Below are 26,834 nucleotides of genomic sequence, written 5' to 3' on the forward strand. Positions count from 1 at the left end.
GAGTTGATAGGGATAGTAATCCTAAATTGGTATGTTGAACACCTTGAATATACAATGTTTTTCCAACTTGCTAATGCCTCCTGAGGCTTTTGATGAAAGCTGTCAATTCTGCTCCGCAGTAACTCTTAACTTTTCATTTTAATATTGTGTCAGATGTAGATTCTGTTATCCCTTTAGTATCATAGATTCCATCATGGCAATTGGATTATTGACACACTTAAAATTATCTCAGTATTGTTTAACGTCAGCTTGGGCCTAAGCAGAAATGCTGCAAGATATTCAAAGGCTCAGCTGTTAAACAAGAGGTTACAAACAACAGGTGCTACCATTTGGAGGTTATTAACTTGCACAGCTTGATTAAGCTCTGCAGTGCAAAATTTATTTACTTTGCATAGAACCTTCCTAGTTGATAGCCAGAAGATAAAGCAGTCAGAAAATGATGCCAATAACTATAAATTGAACAAGTGTAAACATGCAGGTTTCTGCATACTGTTATTAATATAGATTGCCAATGGTGAGGAATTGTCTCAGCTGGTGAATTCGTCCAACAGTTAGGAATACACTTCTATAATATGTGCAAAGTTGGGCATTTTTAGGCTAAATTGGTGAAAGATGCCTGTAAAAGTGGTATTGATTGTTTATGGTTTTGGACAAATGCTAGCTAAATTATTGCTTGGATGCATTCTTTTAATATTTGTCAGTAAAGTAATTAGTTCTTCTACAAATTTATAACACTTTTGAGTGTCAAAATTGTGGACCTTCCTACCCGACAACATTGACAGCATAGTATGCAGCAATTCATAAAGAAAGCCAACCATCTTAATATGGTTAGCAGTATTCCCTCTGTTTTATTGGCAAGTTTACTTGACCATACCTCAGGAATGGATAATAAGAGGTTTGATAGTCAATTAAAAGGATGATTGAGCCTTTTACATATGCATTCAAGCTGATATTGGACATCGAAATTTAATCAATGAATTCTTAGAATAGCCAATGTAAGCTGATGTATTGAAATCACCATTTCAGGTTTTCAACTTGTTTGAATCTTACAATTTTACGTTGTAAAAGTCTGTTCAAATATTCTTAGAAATTTGACACTATAAATTAACATGTTTTTAATTTAAACTGAATTTTCTATTCATCCTGGCTTCGTTCTCTCTCTTCCACACAGGCACAAGTTGTATTACAAGGCAAATCTAGAAGTGTTATTATTCGGGAACTACAGAGGACTAATTTGGATGTTAATCTTGCTGTAAACAACCTACTTAGCCGTGATGATGAAGATGGAGATGATGGTGATGATACAGCAAGTGAATCATATTTACCTGGAGGTTTGTGAGCTTGATACTGTGATTTCAGATTCAGATGTATTTTGCTTTCTTATGTAATTAGAATTCCTTCAATTTTGTGAAACTGGAAGATGAAAATTTTCTGTCACAATATGCCTAGTTTTTGTTGGCCTTGTGTAAATAAGGGAGCCCAAGGCTTCATGTTAAGTGTTAATCTATTTTACCTTATCTATTTTAGATATGCTGTTCAGGCAGTTTAAAACAGATTTACCCCACTCTTACCCAATTCTACTTCTGAATGATTTTGATGTACATTTTACCTGATAAAACATGCTACTTGAATATCATTTCTGTAGCTCTTTTTCTTGTATTTTTATTTACAGGAAATATTTATTTTCAACCATTAAAGATAATGTACTCAAATGTATGTAGTATTAAACACTTTACCATAGAGAATGCTTGTAATGACTAGATTTTTATACTCTATTCATGATATTCAGATGCTATTTTGTTGTGTTTGGGGGAACATTTATTACTGATCTTAATAGGAATAATATAGCTAACATATGTCACATACTTAGGTACTTGTTTTGTACTATTAACAGTGCTGTGTTCCCTTCTCAGAGGATCTTATGTCATTGCTGGATGCAGATATCCATTCTGCTCATCCGAGTGTCATCATAGATGCTGATGCTATGTTTTCTGAAGATATCAGCTATTTTGGTTATCCTTCCTTCCGTCGCTCTTCTCTATCCAGACTAGGCTCATCAAGAGGTATTTTGAAGCCAAGATAATTTTACAAGCATTGTGCCTTTCAAGGTGTTTTCTCCTGATCATCAGTAGCAAGTATAAGAACACTAGAAAATACATGTTCTCAAATGTCCCCATGTTAGCAAACTCTTGACAGTGAAACTAAAGTATTATTTACCTCCATTTGAGTTCTGCATAACAGTATGACTTGAAGGTTCAATTTCAGGATGCCTCCAGGTTGATGTTTTTACACAGGTAGTACCTTTTTAAAGCACAACTGTATGACCATGTTAGTTGTGCTTTTGATTTTTTTGATATTTGAGTTTAACATTTAGGCTTTCAAAACAGAAAAGATATTTTTTCAGGTGAACAGTGAAGAACAAGAAACTACACTTTGATTCATTCGATTTGTCCCAAACAGTTGTGATATCTTAAAAACATTTTGCCCCACCTAAATATTGCAGTTTCTTCGAAGGTGTTAATAGTCACATTAAGGACGTTTTTGTTGGGTGGGATGTGAAGCTGGTTAATTTTATTTAGATTACAACCACTTCCCTTCCTGTACCACCCTGCCTCTGTATCCCCATTCATTTCATAAACTAGGATTGGTTACTTACCTGTAACGTTTCTCTGAAATGTAAAGTTCCAAAAGTTTTGTCCACCTTGATAGTCAAGATGTTTGCTTATTGAAATTAGGCTCAAGTATCTTTTGAAAACTGGGCATCTGACCATCATTTTGTACAAGGACAAAGTAGTTTGTTTTGTCTTACAGTGGATATTGGACAGGAGGAATGTACACTTAGAATCTATATTTTAAAAAAAACTTCTGCAGCTTTCAAGTTAAATTGCCAAGTGTACTAAACCAAATCTGATTCTTAAAGTTTTCACAAAACTTAGTTTTTGCTTAAAGGTCAATACAAATTGATAAAGGTTTCTTCCAAAGTTGGATCATCGGTTGATAGAGAAGCAATATTTGGAACACTGTGTATAATTAACATTACAGCTAAAATAATATTGCAGTTTTAAGAATGAAATATTCCAAAGTTATCTTAAGATACTGGATGAAAGGCTTCAAACTCAAATTGCTGTGCACACAGTCCTCATTATCCACTGATTTGTAATGCATGGATCTGTGTACTCGTGGCCTGAGGCCCCATCTTAGGTTTATTTTTGAACAAATATATCTGTGTGCATGTACACATCAAGGAACCAGTCATTGTCTGTATAAGGTAATCTGTTTCCAGACCACTTGTATCAAGTGATTCCTGTGTGTGTGCTCCTCTAATAGAGAGCTGACTTTGTATACACACCTGCGCCGTATGATTTCAAAACTGATCACTGCCTGTAAGTTTTAGTACATTCATTGGCAGTAGTTTGTTGGTTAATATAATTTTCTTTTAGGAATTTTAACATTGTAATGTATTTATGAATGCATGTTAATGCTTTTAGAACATTATGGGGCATATTTATGTTTATTTTGGAGGTGTAATGGGTACAAGGAGGGCCTTTGTGGCTTTTTTTTTTATACCTGCAGGCAGTCCTTGGCCTTGCCTTGTCCCTTGTGGCTGTTCAGGACTTGGCATACAATTACTGTGGCATGCAAAAGTTTGGGCACCCCTGGTCAAAATTTCTGTTACTGTCAATAGCTAAGTGAGTAAAAGATGACCTGATTTCCAAAAGGCATAAAGTTAAAGATGACACATTTCTTTAATATTTTAAACAAGATTACTTTATTTCCATCTTTTATAGTTTCAAAATAACAAAAAAGAAAGGGCCTGAAGCAAAAGTTTGGGCACCCTGCATGGTCAGTACTTAGTAACACCCCCTTTGGCAGTATCACAGCTTGTAAACGCTTTCTGCAGCCAGCTAAGAGTCTTTCAATTCTTGTTTGGGGGATTTTTGCCCATTCTTCCTTACAAAGGGCTTCTAGTTCTGTGAGATTCTTGGGCCATCTTGCATGCACTGCTCTTTTGAGGTCTAGCCACATATTTTCAATGATATTTAGGTCGGGGGACTGTGAGGGCCATGGCAAAACCTTCAGATTGTGCCTCTTGAGGTAGTCCATTGTGGATTTTGAGGTATGTTTAGGATCGTTATCCTGTTGTAGAAGCCATCCTCTTTCATCTTCAGCTTTTTTTTTACAGACGGTGTGATGTTTGCTTCCAGAATTTGCTGGTATTTAATTGAATTCATTCTTCTCTCTACAATGAAATGTTCCCCATGCCACTGGCTGCAACACAAGCCCAAAGCATGATCGATCTAGCCCCGTGCTTAACAGTTGGAGAGGTGTTCTTTTCATGAGATTCTGCACCCTTTTTTCTCCAAACATACCTTTGCTCATTGTGGCCAAAAAGTTCTATTTTAACTTCATCAGTCTAGAGAACTTGTTTCCAAGATGCATCAGGCTCGTTTAGATGTTCCTTTGCAAACTTCTGGCGCTGAATTTTGTGGTGAGGATGCAGGAAAGGTTTTCTTCTGATGACTCTTCCATGAAGGTCATATTTGTGCAGGTGTTGCTGCCCAGTAGAACAGTGCACCACCACTCCAGCTGCTAAGTCTTCCTGAAGGTCTTTTGCAGTCAAGCAGGGGTTTTGATTTGCCTTTCTAGCAATCCTATGAGCAGTTCTCTCGGAAAGCTTTCTTGGTCTTCCAGACCTCAACTTGACCTCCATTGTTCCCATTAACTGCCATTTCTTAATTATGTTAGGAATGGAGGAAACAGCTACTGGAAAACGCTTTGCTATCTTCTTATAGCCTTCTCCTGCTTTGTGGGCAGCATTTATTTTGATTTTCAGAGTGCTAGACAGCTGCTTTTAGAGGAGCCCATGGCTGCTGATTGTTGGGACATGGTTTGAGGAGTCAGGGTATTTATAAAGCTTTGAAATTTTCATCACCTAGCCTTTCCTAACAATGACTGTGAACAAACCATAGCCCTAACAAGCTAATGAAGGTCTGAGACCTTGGTAAAAGTTATCTGAGAGCTCAAATCTCTTGGGGTGCCCAAACTTTTGTATGGTGCTCCTTTCCTTTTTTTCACTTTAAAATTGTACAAAACAAAAATAATACACTAACCTTGCTTAAAATGTTGAAAAGAATGTTTCATCTTTAACTTTGACTTTTGGAGATCAGTTCATCTTCTACTCACTTAACTATTCACAGTAACAGAAATTTTGACCGGGGTGCCCAAACTTTCGTATGCCACTGTATATGGAACTTTAGATGTGGTTAATTGCATACTTATTCCACTTAAGCTATTCTTCCAATTAGTGCAGTAGCGTATAGTAACAAATGGGAAGATATAACTCAATAAATTTGCTGAGAGTTTGTATTGTTACATGCACAGTGCCAGGATCAAAAGGTAATGAACACCCTTTGCCCATATGACACTGCAATTTAAAATATACATTTGGCATTTTGTCACATACAGCAAGTTCAGATCTGTTCCTGAACTTGGAGCTGATTTTGTTTAATGGAGATTATCAAGAGAGGGGCAGCAATAGCTGCTTTTAGGTTATTGAAGGAGGCTATAAGAACATCCTTGTCCTCAATGATGCGAGTGCTAAAGAAAAGGCTGAAGCATTTACATTAATGTTCAGCCGGAAATGCTGAATAGATAATCAATCTTCGCATTCTTCTGAGATCCCCAGTGTAACAGAAGCCAGAGTTCGGCTAATTTCATTTGCTCTGTGATATCAACAAACAGCTGAAAGCACCGGATACAGCACAACATCCCTGCTGTAGAACTGAAGTTTTGCACTCCAGGACTGAGCTTCTAGCCAAGCTGCCCCAGTACATGTTGCAACAAAACTGAGGTCTACCTGAGAATATGGAAAAGTCATAAAAGTAGGATGAATCTATTCTGGCTAATTACTGCTATGGCTGTCTAGCTTCAATCATCAGCAAAGTGATTGAAGTATTGTCAACCATGATATCAAGTGGCACATACACTCACCAATGCCCAATTTGGTTTTCACCAGGATTGCTTGGCTCCAGACCTCGTCACTGTCTTGGTCTGGACATGAACTAAAGAGCTAAGATGAGAGGCCCATGACATCGAGGCAGCACTTGACTGAGTGTCAATGGGAATCAAAGAGAAAACTAGCCAATGGCTGGAGTTGTATATTGTACAAAGCAAGGTAGTTGTGGTTGACAGAAGTTCATCATCCCAGGACCTCTGCAAGAGTTCTTCAGAGCAGTGTCCTAGGCCCAAACATATTTGCTTGCTTCGTCAATAACATTCCTTCCATCACAAGGTTGGAGGTGTGGATGTTTGTTGATGATTGCACAATGTTCAATTTTACTTGCAGCTCCTCAGCAAATGAACCAGTCCATGCATTAAGACCAAGGCAACATTTGTGCATGGCTGATAAGTGGTAAGTAACATCTGTACCACAAATAGCAGGCAATGACATGTCCAGCAAAAGTCTGACTATGTAACATTGACATCCGTTGGCATTATCATCACTGACTCTCCCACCGTCAATATTCTGGAGATTACCATTAACCAGTAACTAAAGTGGACCAATCACATAAGTACTATGGTTACAAGATTAGGTCAGAGACTGGGTATCCTGCAGCATGTGAACTCTCCTTCTAACACCCTGAGACCATTCCACCATCAAGTCACAAGTGGGGAGCATATTGGAATATTCTCTACCTGCCTTGATGAAATGGCTCAAGAAATTCAACCCTGTCCAAGAGAGAGCAGACTGGTTGATTTACTGCCCATCAGCCAATCTTCCCATTCGTTACCTCTAACAGTATATGCCTTGTACAAAATGCAGAGCAGTTACTCTCCCAGACTACCCCAACAGAACCTTCCAAATCCATGACCTTTACGACTGAGGAGGACAAGGGCAGCACATGCATGAGATGGCCACCACCTGCAGGTTCCCCTCTAAGTTGCACGCTATTTTCTCATTTGGAAAGATAGCACCATTCCTTCATTATTGCTGGGTCTAAATCCCGAGACTCCCTACCCAACTGCACGGTGGGAGTACCTTCACCAGAAAGACTGCTGTAATTTAAAGTGGTGACTCTACAGCATCTTCAAAGGATTGGTAGTGGATACTGGACTTGCCAACTTTGTCCACGTCTTGAAAACGGGGGGGGGGGGGTGGAGAGAAGACATAAATGTCTATTTGATGTGCAAAATAATGGAGGAAAATCTGTTCAGAGTTCAAGTAGATACTTAATTCAAAATATTTATTTAGATTTCACTTGCAGTGGAAACTTGATAAAATATTCGCTTGTGATTAAAATGTAAATGGGTAGGAGAGTTTGAGAATTTTCCTTCCAAGAAATTAGGAGTTACCAGAAAATATTCAACTTTAGTTCTGTTAAACAATTGATAGTCAGTTGTGGTTTGTCATTTGAAATATTTTCACTAGGATTGGATTTGGCTGGAAAACCAAACATTTTACTGCCCACTGCAAACTTTCTGAGAAAGTGATAATTTTACCATTGCATTGAAGTTAATCCCACAATGCTGTTAGTCATGGGGCTCTATGATTTTTGACCCAGCAATGCGAGGAGGTATTTCCAAAACTGGATAGTGTGTGCAGGAGCTGGTGTTCCCATGTGCCCACTTCACTTGTCGTTTGAGTTGGTAGAAGTTGAGTTTAGTTTCTTCAAAAGCACCTATGTATTTTGGTACAGCACTCTGCAATTATAGTGCAGCAATAATGGGGCCAGTGATGTCTAGGGTGGTGCATGGACTGCAGTTAAGCTTTTTTTTGGATGGTCCTTAATCTTAAGCTGTTTAGAAGATTATAAGGTGTAAAAGAATATGGCAGCAAGTCACATCATAGAGTAATTGGTCTCTAAAGTGTTCTTGGAGCCATGTGTTTGTGGCTAATTGATAGTGCCTCCATACATCCTGTATCTCCTACACTCCCAAACACTCGAGTATCGACAGTAATACAGACTCTTGAAGGTTTTTTTTTGCTATCATTTTAGTGGCAAGTGTAACAATCTTATCATAAGAAGAGAGGCCTCTAAGGAGTTAGGAATGAATCTGAACATCTCCAATTTCTGACCTTTATAGTGAAGATAAGTGTTTTGAAGCAGATGAAGATGTTTGAGCTAGAAACTTGTCCTAAAGAATTCATGACAGTGTTTTGGTGCTGAGAAAATTGACCTCCAGCAACGCAAACTTTCTTGTGCTAGGTATGCATTGTCTCAAATTTCTGCTATTTTCAATGTTGCTCGAGCTCCTTTATGCTGCTCTGTCAAATGTTGCCTTAGCAGTCACTCCTCCTTCAACCCTAGTATTCACCTTGTGTCTGTTTCACCAAACCTACACTATAGATTGGAGCCATTGGGCTTGACTTGAACCCAAACTGAGCATTGGTTAATAGGTTATTAGTAAGTAAATGCCAGTTGCCATCTTTGACAGTTCCATCATGGTATTCCATTACTTTGAGTTGACTGACGGATTAGTTTCATCCTGCTGCTTATGAACAAGGGCACCCCTGGGCTGTAATAAGACACCTTGTCTATAGACCACTATTTCTGAAGTGCAAGTCTTCAGGTTGAATTTGTAATGTCTACAGGGCCAATTGTCTTTGCCTTATTTAGAATGCTAAGCTATCTTTTTGACAGCATTTAGAGTGAATTAAATTAGCAGAACACTGGCTTCTACTTGGCTCTTCTGGTCAAAGGTGGTTGCAAATAATTCATCCTTGTCTTTTGCACTTGTATGTTGGACTCTGCTATCATTGAGGATGGGAATGATTATAGTGCGGCCATCTAATGTTAGTTGTTTAATTCTTCAAGACCAAGTGGGACTAGATGAGTCAAGATTGTAGAAGTTTGGCCTGATTGTTCTTGTCTTTAACTGTAACTTCACCAGAATAGTGGTGCCACTGGCATGCTCTTAAACTTGTTGAACCCGTGTTGATCCCTTGGCTTGATAGTAGTCATAGTGAGGAATATATCAGTCATGGTAGAGATTGTGATGGAATACAGCTTTACTGTAGTCCCACTGTGTCTCACTGGTGGCTAATTTTGAACTCCAAATTCTGTTCTAAATCTATTACTATGCTAAAAGAGATAGTGATGGGAAGGTATTACAGACAGAAGTAACCAATTATCTGGTAACCAATGCTCCATTTAGTTTACACCAGGACAAATCTGCAGGGATAGTACCATACAACATGATGGGTGTGTTCATTGTGAAGGCAGGACTTGGTTTCTGCAAGGACACGACGATGGTCATTCTGACCAGTGTTGACACTGGCAGGTAGATTGGTGAGTACCGAGTCAAATAGGTTCTTTAGATATTTACTGCAGGTACAGCCTGGCAGCTAAGTCCTTCTGAAGTTGGTCAGTGACTGTTCTACAAAACTACTCTCGGTGATGGACCTTTAAGATCCCCCGCCAAGAGTACATTCTTCAGAGTGGTGTTCATCGTGGAGAAATACTGATTCATCAGTTGAAGGGTGATGGTAGGTGGTAATTAGCAGTTAGATATTTAGTTTCCATTCCCATGTTTAACAAGATACTGTGAGATTTCATAGTGTCAGGAGTTAATTTTGAGGATTGCCAAAGCAACTCCCATCTGCATGCTACAAAGCTATCATCTTAGTTTTTGACAGTTTTGATTCTATGTTACTGTGTTGCCTGACTAGTCTTTGGGGCTGCTTTTCCAATTTGTTGTTCACCATGGTTACTTGGGTATAGTTGACTGGGTTGGGTGTGCCTTTTTTTCTGGGAATTGTTTGCCTAGGTTAATTTTTATATTGGAGAGAAGGGAATAATCCAAGTTTTATAACATTAGGAAATAGTCCTTTTTTATTTTAGTAGTCATTTTTGGCATGTTTGGTTTGGCTTCGTGCAGAGTTGTTATCCACAGGTCTTGTGTAACACTGCTATTAGTTGTTCTGTGGAGGGTTTTCCTAGAGATTGGCTTATTTTTATTCCACTGGTGTGACCCCATTGCATACCAGTTCTCCTTCTTCCCTTAGAGAGAGACTCCGATCTGTTGCGTGAACGTGAATCAGTTTTACGTTTACGTGAAAGGAGATGGCTTGATGGTTCCTCATTTGATAATGAAAGAGGCTCCACAAGCCGTGAAGGTGAATCGAACTTGGATAAGAAAAGCCTTCCTGTTCAAAGCCCTGTCTCCTTGGGAGAGGAACTGCAGTGGTGGCCTGATCGGGTGAGTAATTTGGCTTTGGTTAATTGAAGCAAAATACGAAATTTTGGTAGTGACATTCTGGTTCAATAACAGTTATGGATTTTATAAATACTGTTCTGGCCATAAAGGAGTAATAATTGCTACAAGGAACATTAACTTCTGAATGGAACTAAATCTAAATTTTTATTAAATGTAATTATTCAAATATATCATGTTTGCTAGGTTGTAACAAAGCTGGCCATTTGGGCAAAAATTGAGGCACTACCATGTTCTAAGCAAGAGAAATTGAACTTGCATGAATGGAACTTAACCAGCATTCAATTTCCAGTTAAAATAATCTTGCTGTACACAATTGCCTTTAAGAGCTTCATGGCAGTGCAATTAGTGAAAACCAGAAGTAGTAAAAGCCTCTTTGGCAGAACTCAGAAATTTAAATTTAATTTTGGAATTTGCACCAAAGTTGTACAATGCAGCTCAAATCACTGATGAGTAAAACTGAATGTTTTTGTTATAGATATTTTGTGTTAATTTGGCTTCAAGTACTAACCATCCAGAATGGTAAAATTTATGATCTCTGTCTTATGAAAATTAGTTAAATTTGAGTGAATGCAGCAAAATACTTCTAATGGCTGATAGTCGCTGTTTCATGTGGAATGGGAAATTTAACAATTTACTGTTTCTGGAGATACACAAGAGTTTCAAAGAAGTAGAAAAAAACCAAGTGCCACCTTTTTTTTTGCTTATGGTCCCTAATTCAACTTGAGTCTCAGGAAGACTGATGAAGAATACTTGACTTCTGTATTCATATGGAACTGGATTGGTTTTGTTAAGCCTATCACATTAAAATCATTGGCTTCAAAAAGCTAATATTTCATTGGTGAAATTCTTTCTCTACAATGCCTTAGTTCAGATCAAAATTAAAACTTTTAAGTACAGATTAAAGTATGGATTGTCGGTTGGATCAGAGGATATAAAATAAAGACCACCACAAAATTTTCTGACTCAAAATAGAAGAGCTGATAAAAATTTAATAAATTTTCTTCCTCAGGATGGTACGAAATTTGTAGCTATTGGAGCCTTGTATTCTGAACTTGTGGCTGTAAGCAGTAAAGGTGAATTATATCAGTGGAAATGGAATGAATCTGAACCATATAGAAATACACAGGTATGAAATTCTAATTATTTTTCACTTTAACTCTTATGCTTGCTCAATTGACTATCAATTTTCATGTTAACTGAATTGTTAAATCTTCATTCCCAAAGAATCCTTCAGTGCACCATCCTCGAACTGCACAGTTAAGTTTAACCAATGAGAAAATTGTCCTTCTGGCTGCCAATAGCATTAGAGCCACAGTTACTACAGAGAATAGCAAAGTAAGTACAATTGAAAAGTTTTGAACTGAACTACTTCCTCTTTTACTTGCCTTATCCAAATTCCTCCCTCATCACTATTACTCAGTGCAACATATCAGCAAAGCTTTGGGTTAAAGTGCTGCAGTGTGTTTCGTTTCCACACAGTACTTCGGTTTTTAAAAAAAAAACATGCCGACCAGTCAGAGATCTGCTTCAGGTGAGACCATTGTACCGGTGATATTTCAATAACCTCAATTATTCCTGTCATATTTAACTAGATTGCATGAAAGTTTTTAAAGATTATGGAATATACCCACATTCTGTGATGTGAGAAGGATGCAGAGAGGCTTCGAGGGGATATAGACAGATTAAATGAATGGACATGGGAGTATTTTTTTTAACTGAGATTGAAAGAGGCTGTTCTCATACACGTCATTGAAAATTAACATGCAGGTTCAGCAAGTAATTATGAAAGCAAAACGATATGTTGGCATTTGCCTTAAGTGGAGTTGAGTATGAGGGTTAACAGGTCCAGTGTCAATTATGAGACTACATCTGGAAGGTTGTGTGCAGATCCAATTTATCTACACAAGGAAGGATACACTTGTAATAGAGGGAGTACAGCGAGCATCTCTTGAGCTCAGAAGGATCTGAGGAGTGGCCATTGAAAATTTTTATGGGGCCTGACAAGGGAGGTGCTGAGGTGAGGTTTTCCTTGGCTGGGGTGTCTAGAATCAGGAGTCTCAATCTCAAGATCGGAGATTGACCATTCGGATCATTTGTGTTCTGATATTTTGCAATAAATAACTTCATATGTTGCAATTTTAGAAATCAACCAAATCATGTGATAATGTTGTATGGTTCTTTATATCTGAGGTGGGAAATTGAATACTTGTTTGTGTGTGATTGTAATAAATCCTTTACCTTTGTCCTTAGGTTGCCACTTGGGTGGATGAAACATTGTGTTCTGTAGCTTCTAAACTGGAGCACAGTGCCCAGATTTTTCCTGAGTTGCAAGGAGAAAAGATTGTATCTTTGTATTGTTGTGCCCTCTATACATGTGTCCAGCTAGAAAATGGCCTCTTTTGGTGGTAAGTGTTGAATGCATTTGTAAATATTTGTAGATTGACAACATATTAACCAAAGTATGTTTGTTTTTGGTGAACTAGCTTTCATTTGCATTATAATGCTGGACTCTGTTTAAACGGTAGCTTAAGACCTTTTGGGAAGGCAGTTGATTTTAAATGTGAAGTTAATGATCTTCCTGAAACACTAGTATCAGACTAATTTTTGTAGGCTTTCATAATTGTTCAAACTCTGCAGTATTCTTCTATGAACAATCAGCTATTCTGAGTACTGTTCCACATAGATACTATTATCGTGCAAGACTAGTCTTTAGTGCTTCAAATGTGTATCAATATGTATGTCCGTTGTTTCAGAGCTTGTAGTAAAACCAACTGTTCACATTCATGGTTAGAATTTGTTTCATTCTCTTGCTCTTTACCAGAACTTTTTTGTTTATCTACTTTTCCCCCAGGCTTCCAACTGATTTTGTAAATTCTGAATTTGGAAAACGTTTCATTTCCCCTTTGTTTTCTATTTTGACTAATCCTGCAGAACTGTTAATAGTTCACTAACTTTTATATTTTGATCAATGCTTTACTTGTTAAAGATCGGAAAATTAATGGAATGAGTTCTTGTCTATATATTTATTACTTTGCTAATGCCAGAAGAGCCATAATTGAGCATCAGATTTGCCTAGAATATGCTTAATTCCAGAATTCTGTGAATATTAAATAAATGCTAAAAATATTTCATTTGTGTAAGGAAGCTGGTGAAGCATGGAAGAGAAGGGTTTGTCTTAGTGTTGGGAAATTTTTAAGCTCCATTGCTTGGAGTACTGATGCGGATTGTACTGGTTGATATTTCTTAATTCAACATTAATTTCAATTATCTGTGAAAGCTATTTGAAATTTTAGAGAGAATACATATCCTGATTATCCATACTTCATGATGTGAATATAATCTAAATTGTTTTTGAGCCAAACACTGAACGAGAATTAAGTTTATTTGTTTACTGTCTGTATACCATGCTAGTATTATACCTGGTCAAAAAGGGATGGATGTGTGCATGGAAACAAAAATGTACCTTAATCAGATGTGAACTGTTCCAAATCATTGGAATAACATTCTTTCAGTCTACATTAGAGGACCTTGTATGAGTCTCCAGTTCCAAACAAAATACTTCTGCTCCATGGTTTCTATGGCTGCTTGGTACTTTTCTAAAACGTAAGGTAAAACTAAGATGAATACATTGAGGATACAAGAGAATTGAGGATTAGAAGGGTTCTTTGGCATAAATCTGTTCTGCAATTTTCCCAATCTGTTTTTCCATTTAATATAAACCTATTGTATGATTTTTGACTTCCATATCTGAAAGTTTGTCATTCTGTATGGGGGACAAAATGCTTCTTGGTATCTGTCCTAAACTTAGCCTGGGATGTTTCTCTCAAAAGCTAATAAAAACAGAAAATACTGGAAACACTCAGCAGGTCAGGCAACATCTGTAGAGAAAGGAGCAGTTAATATTTTAAGTCAAAGACTCTTCATCAGAACTGGGGAAAATAAAATAAGTTGGTATTAAATTGCAGAGAGGACAAAGTGAATACTACTTGAAGCCAGGATTCCTGTAAGTTTATACTATAAATGAGATTATCCAATCAGTCGGGGCAGTTAGAGGATCTGAACAAAGGAACAAAATTGCTAGAACTGAGTGCTGTTAATGAGTAAGAACACAAAAGAATGATTAATTTGCAAAATGCAGAACTGTAGGATATGCCCAGCATGTTGTGTTAATGGAGAGAAAAACTGTGCCAATATCACAGATGCTCTGGCCGGTTCTGATGCAGAGCAAGCCAGTTGCCTGAAGTTGTTGAATTCGATATAGTGTCTGAAAGGCTGTAACTTGCCCAGACAGAACATGAGGTGCTGTTCCTCAAGCTTACATTGGGCCTCATTATAACATTGCAGGAGGCCACATACAGAGAGATCAGAGTGGGACTGGGATGGAGAATTGAAGTGGCAGGCAACAAGAAGTTCAAAGTCATCACTGCGGACTGAATGCAGGTACTCTGCAAAGTGGGCACAAAATCTGTGCTTGGTTTCTCTAATGTGGAGGAGATCACAGGAAGAACTGCAAATAAATTGCTGCTATACCTGGAAGGAATGTTTGGGTACTTGCATGGTGGGAGGGGAAGAAGTTAAAGGATTGATGTTGCATCTCAAGCAGTTGCATGGGAAAATGCTTTGAGGAGTGGTTAATCGAGATAGAAAGGCAGAGCAGGGAATAGTCCATTCAAAATGCTGAAAGCAAAAGATGTGAAATCTCATTGAGGGTGATGAAAATTGTGAAGGAATTCTAATTTCCCAATTCATTTCCATGGATATCCTTTTTGAGATTTCCTTGCTCTTGTACTCTTTATCATTCCTCACAAACCACCCCTCAATAATCATGGCTCTGTTCATTTTGTCACTGTGAAGGAAATTATTCAGACATTTTCACTGCATCAGGACATGCTAATGTGCCTTGCAATCAAAAAAAAGTTTGTGTAGTTACTAGTGTAAGAGAAAAACATACCAGACTATTTAGAGATGGTGGTGGAGGGAATAGTGGAGAATGGGGGATGATTCTGCTCTCTAGCTCTCCAAGCAGGTCTGTTTCAAGTGTTTCTTGTAAAATTACAGGCATGAAAATGGATTTTCTGGCAGCCTAATGGCTGTGTTCAGTGTACCAAATTGTGTAATTGTCATTCATTTAAATAAGGTTTTAAATTTGCAGAATTTGGCACTGGATGAAATAGTTTTCAGCTGTAAAATGTCCAACAAAAATTTATAAAACCTATTTACTTTGCCTTTTTCTTGTGATACAGTATTGGTAATTGCTAGCTTTTCAGGAAAAAACTCAATGCATTAGTGTTGTTTGAGACCAAATTGCTGCTGTCTGAATTTGCATCTTCCTTAATTTAGTCAGCTAAGAAAGATTTTTTTGCTCATTCTGCTCATCAGAGCAAGCAACAACAAAAAATCCAATCTGTTCCCTGGGGAAAGTTTTCTTGCCAGACTCAAGTTTGGCAATCTCCAGGAGTCCTAGCAAACCATAATGCAGTAAACTTGCAGAATCCCATCTAGCTTCTGTTAAATTGACATAACCAAGAGGACCGTTTTCTCATTTTGTCACAGCTGTAAAATTGAAATATGTTCCACTAAAAATTCCAGATCCTCCTGTTGCCTGTTCTCATTTGTTTCCCAACATCAATAGAATTTATTGATGTTAAATAATATTTCTCACCTTTTTGGCCAGATTTCCCACCTCAACAAATTCTTCACTGTTGATTGGTCACTTCCATTTGAACAGTGTAATTTCCATCCTCACACAGCAAAATGTTTTTAATCAATTAAAATATATTCATTGAAACGTCTTGTCTTAGAACATTTTGAACCAAACGACATACATCGACTGGCTTGCCAATAGGCTGTTTCAAATTATGCGAATACTTCAAGGAGAAGGTTGTGCATACACAGTGTCATGCAAAAGTTTGGGCACCCCTGGTCAAAATTTCTGTTGCTGTGAATAGTTAAGTGAGTAGAAGATGCACTGATCTCCAAAAGTTAAAGATGAAACATTCTTTTCAACATTTTAAGCAAAATTAGTGTATTATTTTTGTTTTGTACGATTTTAGTGGAAAAAAGAAAAGGAGGACCATGCAAAAGTTCGGGCACCCCAAGAGATTTGAGCTCTCAGATAACTTTTACTAAGGTCTCAGACCTTCATTTGCTTGTTAGGGCTATGGCTTGTTCACAGTCATTGTTAGGAAAGGCTAGGTGATGAAAATTTCAAAGCTTTATAAATACCCTGACTCCTCAAACCTTGTCCCAACAATCAGTAGCAGGTGTCGCTGCACTGTTCTACTGTGCAGTGACACTTGCACAACTATGACCTTCGTGGAAGAGTCATCAGAAGAAAACCTTTCCTGCGCCCTAACCACAAAATTCAGTGTCAGAAGTTTGCAAAGGAACACCTAAACAAGCCTGATGCATTTTGGAAACAGGTCCTGTGGACTGATGAAGTTAAAATAGAACTTTTTGGCCGCAATGAACAAAGGTATGTTTGGAGAAAAAAGGGTGCAGAATTTCATGAAAAGAACACCTCTCCAACTGTTAAGCACAGGGCTAGATCGATCATGCTTTGGGCTTGTGTTGCGGCCAGTGGCATGGGGAACGTTTCACTGTAGAGGGAAGAATGAATTCAATTAAATACCAGCAAATTCTGGAAGCAAACATCACACCGTCTGTAAAAAAAAGCTGAAGATGAAAAGAGGATGGCTTCTACAACAGGATGACAATCCTAAACACACCTCAAAATCCACAATGGACTACCTCCAGAGGCACAAGCTGAAGGTTTTGCCATGGCCCTCACAGTCCCCCGACCTAAACATCATCGAAAATCTGTGGATAGACCTCGAGCAATGCATGCAAGACGGCCCAAGAATCTCTCAGAACTAGAAGCCTTTTGCAAAGAAGAATGGGTGAAAATCCCCCAAACAAGAATTGAAAGACTCTTAGCTGGCTACAGAAAGCGTTTACAAGCTGTGATACTTGCCAAGGGGGGTGTTACTAAGTAGTGACCATGCAGGGTGCCCAAACTTTTGCTTCGGGCCTTTTTCCTTTTTTTGTTATTTTGAAACTAAAAGATGGAAATAAGAAAGTAATCTTACTTAAAATATTAAAGAAATGTGTCATCTTTAACTTTATGCCTTTTTGGAAATCAGGTTATCTTTTACTCACTTAGCTATTCACAGTAACACAAATTTTGACCAGGGGTACCCAAACTTTTGCATGCCACTGTATAATTGGTCGATATTGGGAAAGTACCATTTCAACTATCATTAACTCTTGTGCAAGACGTTTTTAATGTTAAGGCTGGCAAGGTAGTTGGCTGCTGGCTGATCAATGACGCTTGATCCCAAGTGATTCACAGTGATTTTCACACAGAGGTTCTCTATTAATTATGCATCTCTTGTATCTGAAATGAATAATCCGCCCTTTCCAAGGATTAACATCTTTTTTCTGTCTCTGTTCTTGATGTACCAAAGGTTACATAACTTGCATTGCAAAGAGACTATTGTTTTTAAATCTACCATTTAATTTAAATAGTTTATTTCACTGCTTTATCCATGTGTATCTGAAGAATTGTCTCCTTTAATGCTTGTGCTACTTCCCCAAGAACTATCCTTTGCCCCAATTTAATTCATTGTTTATCAGCAATGAAGATTAGTGTGCTAATGGTTTTGCTGAAATTCCTAGTTCATTCAAATGAGTTACCCAATCAACTAATTCCCAGATTTGCTCAAATTCTACACAGCCAAACTGATTGATAAGCATACAAAGTAATTCTGGACAGCTCATTATTTACTTTCAGGATGCTTTCTATCTTAGTGTTGATGTTAAACTTGTAGGTGTGAAGTTTAGGTCAATTTTATGAATTGAAACTGCATTCTTACTGTTCAATTGTAACTTCTGTAATTGGTGATTTAAATTTGTACATTAGCTGCAGTTTTTAAAATACATTTAAGCTCAGTAATGCTTTTTTAACTGTATTTGACTTTCTCTTCAGGGGAGTAGTGCCTTTTAGTCAACGAAAAAAGATGCTTGAAAAGGCCAGAGCCAAAAACAAAAAGCCAAAATCCAATGCAGGCATTTCCTCAATGCCAAACATAACAGTTGGAACACAGGTCAGGAAAATCTTTGTGCCTTTTGAATAAATCTGTTTGCTTAGTAACCTAGAATGCTGCAAAGTGAGCCTTCATTGTTGATTTTTTGGGAAGTATGAATTGAATTAACTTTATTGCAGGAAGAAGGGATTAGATCTTTAGACCAAGTAAACTTGACACGTGCTCTTGTATAGATGTATGAATTCAATTAAAGGGGATAATTTAAAATGCATTGTTACATTGGATCTAATATCTCTTTTACCGCACAACTAATAGTTGTGTCAAAGTTGAATGCCTAGTCAAGCAATGTAAATTTGTTCCATTAGGTGTGTTTGAGAAATAATCCACTTTACCATGCTGGAGCAGTAGCTTTTTCCATTAGTGCTGGCATTCCAAAAGTTGGTGTACTGATGGAGTCGGTTTGGAATATGAATGACAGCTGTCGATTTCAGCTCCGATCACCAGAAAGTTTGAAAAACTTAGAAAAATTAACCAAAAGTACTGAAAATAAGTAAGTCATTCACATAATGCCACAGCTTGTACTTAATGTCTCCTGATGAGTAAATTTTGTATCCTTAATTTGCATCCTCCTATCTTTATGAAGCACTTTATACAAATCGACCCATTGTACATTGTATAAATTGGCTGAAAATTTGTTCTTACCAATTTTGTGATCTGAAGTATACAGTTAATTCAGTTATATTAATCAAAAGCAAAATGGTGTTCTAACATTATAAATATGTTAAAAAGATGAATTCTGTAACTTCATACCAGCCAACTTAACCTCCACATTGGGGTACATTCTAGAAATAATCAGGTACAGAATTTAGCATTTACTTGGATAAGTGTGGATTGGGGAAAAAAGAAACCAGCATTGACTTGTTAAAGACAAATCATGTGGTGTATAGACTTCCAACTGACATTTAAATGCAATACAATAAGCTTGTCATCAAGATTGAAAGCCCTGTAATAGTGGGGCTGTAGCAACATGGAGAGAAAATTAGCTGAGAAGCAGGAAACAGTAGTCAAGCATGGTTGATTTTTGACTGGAGGGGCATGTACAGAGTTCCCCTGGCTCTGATTAATATGTTAATCACTTGGGTGTACAGAAGATAATTTCCAAATTTGTAGATGACATGCATCCTGGCAATGTGGGGCACAGGGGCAGATCATAAACTTCAAGGAAATGTAAACAAGCTGGTGGAATGGGCAGAGAGGTGACGGTCAAAAATCAAATGGTGAGAAATGCAAAGTCTTTGGAAGAAGGAATGCAAAGCAGCAGTATAAAGTAAGAGAGCACAATTCTAAAAAGGATAAAAGAACAGAGAAATGGGTGTATATATGCGTAGTTTATTTCAAGTACAGGACAGGTTGAGAAAGTGGTTACAAAACCTCCATGGGATTCTGAGCTTTATTGGGTAACAAAATATAAGAGCAGGGAAATCATAATAAGCCTTTTATAAAATGGAAGTTGGGCCTCAGCTGGGATATTTTTGTCTAGCTCTGGGCACCACATGAAAAGAGAATGTAAAGTGCAGAGGATGCAGAAAAGATTTACCAGAATGATTCTGGAGATGAGAGACTTTTAATGTGGATGGACTAGAGAAGGAGGGGTTGCTGTCTTAGGAATATAAGAGACTATGAGAGGATCTGATGGAGCTATTTAAAATTATGAAGGGTTCAGCTCTGCAAACTGGTCCCATTGGCAGTGATTGTCAAAAGTGATATGAGAAAGAACTTGTATGCTACAAGTGGTCAGGGTTTGGAATGCACTGTTGAGGCAGTAATTGATCCATTCTATGATAATATTCAAAAGGGAACTGGATAGGAGTTGAAAGGATATTGGGGGATTTTTAGATGGGGGATGTTGGGTGGTGCCATGCAGTGGATCTATCTGGATTGCTCTTGTATGAAACCAGAAAGACTTATCAGGCTGAATGGCCTTTTTGGCTTTAACTATTATGCAATTCTAGGATTCTTTGAAAAGTAAAACACTTTAAATGACTTGCTCAGCCATATTCCAGGTGTTGCTGGATTAGTTTACAGTATCCCTTTTGAGAGAACAAATAGTTTTTGAAAAAAAAACTCTGGATGCTTAAAACAATATTTTTAAAGGCTTGGTTGTTGCAGTATTTTTAATTTTTTAGAACTAATTTTTTGAATGAATAAAAATTTGTTGTGCTTGGTATAATTTCAAGGTGAAACATTCTGTACCTTTGTTCCCTGAAATGCTGCTCACTTATTTTTCTGGTACAGAACAGAAAGCAAACAAGAGCCAGTCAAGACTGAGATGGGACCACCACCATCACCAGCTTCCACTTGCAGTGATGCATCCTCTATTGCTAGTAGTGCATCATTGCCCTATAGTAAGTATTCTAAGAGATTCTGCAGACTTTATTTTGAAGTTATTAAAATGGGCAGCATGGGATTAATTAGACTAGTTTTTCAAAGAGCTGGCACTAGCATAATGAGCTGGATGGTTTCCTGTGCTCTTTAGTTTGATTGTATCACATGCTTTTTAACTGTTAGTACTAAAGAAACTAGACAATATAATGTCTGGTCAGTTTTGTCATTTGTAACTGTTTGGATTCTGGCTTAACTATTTCTATTTCAGAACGCAGACGTTCCACTCCAGCGCCCAAAGAGGAGGAAAAAGTGAATGAAGAGCAGTGGCCACTGAGAGAAGTGGTATTTGTTGAAGATGTTAAAAATGTGCCAGTGGGGAAGGTATGCAACGAAAGCATATTTGGTGTTACAGGTGTACTAAATAATGAATTCATTGAAATGTGTCTATGCACTATTCTGGTTGAGGGAAGGGAGGGAAGTGGCTTCAAATCTACAACTTTCTTTTAAACAGGATTGTTTCTTTGATACAATGGCAGACTTATTTATCTGCTTTTGCATAGAAATATACATTAGGTGTATTACCATCTAAATAACTGGTTAACATGGGTTTCTCATGACTGGAGAGTTGTTAATTTTGTTGTTAGTGTCATGGTATTTACATTCATGGCGTGCATTACTTCTAATTTTAAGTAGCAGTCCTTCAATTAGTAGAAGTAGGCATTTCCTGCCATCAAGTGTTAGAACCTTAGTTCTTGACATTTCCCCCACAGCACGTCTAACCCCACAAAGATAATTTAAAATTGTGCTGCAGTAAGCCATTTTGGAAGCAAGGCCAGTTTTTGTTTAGAAAAGAAACATGCAGATAATTTTAACCCATACAAGGAATATGAAGCAAAGAGTCTAGCATTTTAGTGTTTAGTTGCAAACTACGTTAATTTTACGTCAGGTGACATCTTGCTATACCTGAGTAATTGCAATGTGTACCATTAAAATATTTCCTGCAAAATTTCGCTTGAGATTTTTCAGCAGTTTTGTGGACCAGATCTTGCTCTAGACTAGTGTTTGTTAGATTTTTCTCTCTACCCTTCAGTTCTAATTTTGGACCATAACTTGCTGAAAATAATGCAGGAAGGTGATGGGTAGGATTAACAGAGAAACGTAGATTTAAGAATCTAGAAAAAAGAAACAACTGAGTTAACATTGTGTGGGGAGATTAAAGTTGAAGGTTTGCTTGAAAGAGAATAGACTGTTGGGAAATTGATGGTACAGGAATGGGATTTAGGTTTTTGAGTTGTTCCTATTCTGACCAGAGGGCTTGATTTGCACAGTATCATGTCATCATCAAAAAGGCACAAATGCTCCTTATCACTAACCCTAGCTTTCTGTGGCAAGTTAAACTGATAGGTTAACTTGCTATATTTGAAATTTACCTAACAGACAAATAGGAAATTGACAGCGATCCAGAGATTTGCAACTTGCACAACTCTGAACTGCTTTGTACGTGAATAATGAAGTTTTTTGTCTCTTGTTATGTTGAATGTTATTATTGCAATGTTTGTCAGTAAAATCCACTTAATTTCTCTGCAAGGTATTGAAAGTGGATGGTGCTTATGTTGCTGTGAAATTCCCTGGAACATCTAGCAATGTCAGTAATCAGAGCTGTGCTAGTGCAGATGCTGATCCAACTTCCCTCCTGCAAGACTGTAGGCTGCTTCGAATTGATGAACTGCAAGTAAGCATTTTAAAACATCTTTTAAATCATGAATAACTAAGTTTGTTGAACAACTGAATTGTAGAAAGTAGCGTTGAGTTGTACAAGGACAGGTGAGAGTTCTTTGATATTGGCGAGATAATTTTAAACATTAAACAGCAGCTATGGTTTTTAAAGCTCGGTTTGATGAATTCCAGTTAGAATTTGCTAGATTCAGTCATCGTTAGCAGTTCAGCCAACTAAATTTAATTTGACCAGTAAACATTTGGCACCTTGCCGGGGTGATGGTGCTGGCATGGGGTGAGGGGGGGATTTATTCTTCAAATGAATATAAACTAGATTAGCAGGGCTGAAGACATCACGCAACCAAATAAGTTGACTTTTCTTTAGAAATTGAGAGAGCTGTTTATTCTTTGTCTTTCATTGCTCCTTGCCCTCTCCAATCCCATTATCAAAATGTGCTTGTGTGATTACAGTTGTGGTTCATCACATTTGCACTTTGATAAAATCAACAGGCTTTTCTCATCTGTGTGGCCTGGTGCTAAGCTCTTTGTATGAAAATATGCTAGTTGACTATCAGTTGTATATTTGATGTGGAACTTGCACCTTAAGAATAAAGAGAAGAATCATCTCATTTTGCTTTTTTTATGTAGAAAGATAGCTAATGTTTGTTAATGTTCTAATCTCAAACCTGTTTCTGCTTGGTTTGTTTCAACGAGATTAGTATAAACCATTTTAGGTTTTGGTTTGTTCCAGTGTTCGGTGTAACAGTGCATTGCATACCTTTATCAATTCCATTTAAAAGAAAACTTGCGCACCTAAGCCATGTCTCTTTCCTCTTTGAATGAGAAATTAGTTTCTAATACTAAATCAGATGAGAAATTTAAAATGTTGTTTGTCCTTTTAAGTTTTGACTATTGTATTTTTTGAATCAAAATTTAAGCTTGTAAGTCATTTCACAAAACTGAATGTTAAGTATTAGATCAAATTAGCCTGGGCATGGAGGATACATGGGGCTGATCTTAACTGAGCATTGTGGTATTAGAAAGGAATGGATAACCACAATGTAGGTTTTCCATCTCTTAATGTGGCATATGATTTTGGTTTCAAGTCTGCCACATGGAATTTTCATGTTATTTGATTGGTCATCAGCACCAGGTGCAAGTTCTGCTTATATTTACTGGGCATCAAGGTTTGTTGAGCACTGACTGAGCTGTGTATAGCAGTAACTTTAAAAGACATTCAACAAATTTAAAGTCATCACCGCACCAGTTTTGGTTTTATTTTCCTAGCGATTATTGCTAGCACTTAGGAAATCTTGAGCCTTTGTGACAATTAGAGTATTTTTGTTTTACTCCCAGCACTATTATTGGTACCAATGGGTTCTCCAATGGGAATCCTCCCTATCTAACGTGTTTGGAAAACGTGGACCAACGGAAGGCTGCCAACCAGGTCAGACTGCACGTGAGGTATTCTGTGCCCACCCAGCAGTACCCTCACACCCGAATCTGCAGACAGAGGTGACTAGACCTTGCTTTGGCAGATAATTAGTGCATGTGGTGGTTCCTATTTCCATAAGAAACTGGAATACCCGACCCAGTATTTACTTTGACATGTTGATACTTTACTGTAATGCTAGATTGATTCTTTAGAAGTAGTCTAATCACAGTATGTCATACTTTCTGTTGTACTTGAAAGAAGGCATGCTAGGATGATTATAATCAGCAGACCACACCCTCCAATCATATTAGCAGCATTTATTGCATCAATCTGGCAAAGGGACCTGAGTTAGAACAGAATGAGATGTAAAAGTGCACCATCTATTTGGTCACCTGAAGCTACCTTGCAAATAGGAAGTGGCATAATTGGTGCCAACCTTAGTGGGCCTCTGTCACTTTACTTTGAGAATATTGCAGTCTCCGATGTAAGGGGGGGGGGGGGGGGTCACTGGAGTGAAAAAATATCACTTTTGTGGCCCACATTCAGCAATGTGAAATGTGATTAGGCTTTGGGCTGATTTGTTATTTGCTTGCAGACTTGTGCCCATTTCCACTTTGATCTTAGTAAAGGCCAGCAATGCTTCACGTCACTTTTGGATCTTGCAGGTGCTCTACTCTTTGATTTCTGTGAGGTTTTAAAATTCCACTTGTACTGTTGTCTGCTCACACCACTGGTTCCTGCATCCTGCAGCTGGAACCGGTCAGTTATTAACAAGTTATGAAATTTGGTGGGTGTACATTGGTAGGAGTTTCACTAGTCTCTGAAGTTTAAAACCATTTACACTGGTATATGAAGATGCATCCTATTCTGATCTATAAAAAGTGACAACCCAGAAATAGGCCATTTGGCAATTAATTCTGCACTAAATTAATCTGTACAAGCCATACAGTCTAATGCTGTTCAAGCTCTTGAATAGTACACTTTCTTATCTAACTTCCTTATATAAACATTTATGGCCTTTTACTGAAATGCAAATTCTAATAATCCTTTGCGTAGAATCTTTTCTAACTTTTTGTCATTTTTTTTTAAAGATGCCTTGTTACTACTTTACTGGATGCAAACAATGGCTCTTTAGTAGTTCATCCCTTAGCTGTAGCGAATACAGCCCTTCAATAACTTCCTCTGCATTACCCCAGCCGCCTCCTCTTGAAAAATACACTATAATCATTCCACTGCTTTGATCTTCCTATAGTGGTGTACAGAACTAACGTCCAATATGTTTTATGTGTAAAACAGAGTTTCATTGGCCTTTATGACTTTGGTCGTTCCTGCTGTCACTCCTTAACGAACTGGCATCTGTAGCCAAAATTTACTCCTTTGCTTCATTTGAAACATAACTTGGTCTATTTCTGTTTTGGCCTTGAAAGTGATTTCCTACTGAGAACCCTTCCCCACCCCTAAATCTACTTGTTAGCTTATTTAATTCTGCCTGTAATTTATCACTGTCCTCGTGATCATTATTGATACTTCCACTGAGTATCATCAGATAATCAATATTCCCTTCAGTTGTGAACTGCAACTTATTGTATTACAAACGGATTATTAGAAGTAGCTTTAACACAAAAGGTTTGCTGTGAATCTCTGAACTGATCCTTGCAGTCCAAGGAATTTGCATATAAACTGCTTTTTGCCTGCCAACCCCTTCTTTCTATCTGGCCATATGTTCACTTTTTAGTTCAAAGAATTTTTTATTTCAGGCATAATCTCTTTTTATAGAAATCCATACCAAATGGCCCTAATGAGTTCCTGTTTTGCCAAGTGCTTTAATTGCATCCTATTTTTTCTGTACTCCCACAATTTCCCACAACTGAAGTAACTAGCTGAAATAATTTCCTAGCTTTTCTCCCCGACTGGAAAATCACATGTCATTCCACCCTTAAGGGAGGGAGGCAAAAGACAGGAAATTATAGGCCAGTTAGCCTGACTTCAGTGGTTGGTACGATGTTAGAGTCCATTATTAAGGATGAGGTTTTGGGGTACTTGGAAGCACGTGATAAAATAGGCTGAAGTCAGCATGGTTTCCTAAAGGGGAGATCTTGCCTGACAAATCTGTTGGAATTCTTTGAGGAAGTAACAGACAGGATAGACAAAGAACAGTCAGTGGATGTTGTTTACTTGGATTTTCAGAAGTCCTTTGACAAGGTGCTGCACATAAGGCTGCTAAACATGATAGGAGCCCATGGTATTACAGGAAAGGTACTAGCATGGATGTAAGATTAGCTGACTGGTAGAAGGCAAAGAGTAGGAATAAAGGGGGCCTTTTCTGGTTGGCTGCCGGTGACCAGTGTTCCACAGGGGTTGGTTTTAGGTCTGCCACTTCTCACGTTATATGTGAATGATCTGGATGATGGAATTGATGGCTTTGTGGACAAGTTTGCGGTTGGTACAGAGATGGATGGAGTTGCAGATAGTGTTGAGGAAGCAGGGAATCTGCAGAAGGACTTGGACAGGTTGGAGTATGGGCAAAGAAGTGGCAGATGGAATACAGTGTAGGAAAGTGTATGATCATGCACTTTGGTAGAAGGAATAAAGGCATAAACTATTTTCTAAATGGAGTGAATTCAGAAATCAGAGGTGCAAAGGTACTTGGGAGTCCTAGTGTAGGATTCCCTAAAGGTGAACTTGCAGGTTGACTCTGTAGTAAGGGAGGCAAATGCAATGTCAGCATTCATTTCAAGAGGACTAAAATATAAAAGCAAGGATGTAATGCTGAGGCTTTATAAAGCATTGGTCAGACCACATCTGGAGTATTGTGAGCAGTTTTTGGCCTCCTACCTAAGGAAGGATGTGCTGGTGTTGGAGAGGGTCCAGAGGAGGTTTACAAGAATGAGCCTGGGAATGAATGGGTTAATGTATGAGGAGTGTGTGATGGCTCTGGGCCTGTACTTGCTGAAGTTTAGAAGGATGAGGGTGGATCTCATTGAAACCTACCAAATATTTGAAAGGCCTGGATAGAGTGGTGTGGAGAGGATGTT

The 26,834-nt window shown here is 37.9% G+C and overlaps 1 protein-coding gene across 9 annotated transcripts in view; it reads left to right on the forward strand.

Moving 5' to 3' along the window:
• Positions 1-26,834, forward strand: part of ubr5 (ubiquitin protein ligase E3 component n-recognin 5) — a 134,337-nt gene that overhangs the window by 34,735 nt on the left and 72,768 nt on the right. For 3 of the 9 annotated variants that reach the window (XM_052022852.1, XM_052022853.1, XM_052022857.1), the window contains 13 exons: positions 1,172-1,331; positions 1,914-2,063; positions 9,989-10,200; positions 11,228-11,344; positions 11,443-11,553; positions 12,469-12,623; positions 14,563-14,658; positions 18,206-18,323; positions 18,629-18,813; positions 20,559-20,668; positions 20,917-21,029; positions 22,237-22,380; positions 23,721-23,879. In XM_052022852.1, coding sequence (XP_051878812.1) covers positions 1,172-1,331; positions 1,914-2,063; positions 9,989-10,200; positions 11,228-11,344; positions 11,443-11,553; positions 12,469-12,623; positions 14,563-14,658; positions 18,206-18,323; positions 18,629-18,813; positions 20,559-20,668; positions 20,917-21,029; positions 22,237-22,380; positions 23,721-23,879 — 1,830 coding nt within the window. The remainder of the gene's footprint in view (positions 1-1,171; positions 1,332-1,913; positions 2,064-9,988; positions 10,201-11,227; positions 11,345-11,442; positions 11,554-12,468; positions 12,624-14,562; positions 14,659-18,205; positions 18,324-18,628; positions 18,814-20,558; positions 20,669-20,916; positions 21,030-22,236; positions 22,381-23,720; positions 23,880-26,834) is intronic. The other 6 variants (XM_052022854.1, XM_052022858.1, XM_052022855.1 and 3 more) reach the window with 6 other exon arrangements.

Source organism: Pristis pectinata, chromosome 9, assembly GCF_009764475.1.
Source record: "Pristis pectinata isolate sPriPec2 chromosome 9, sPriPec2.1.pri, whole genome shotgun sequence".
Taxonomy (NCBI): Eukaryota; Metazoa; Chordata; class Chondrichthyes; order Rhinopristiformes; family Pristidae; genus Pristis; species Pristis pectinata.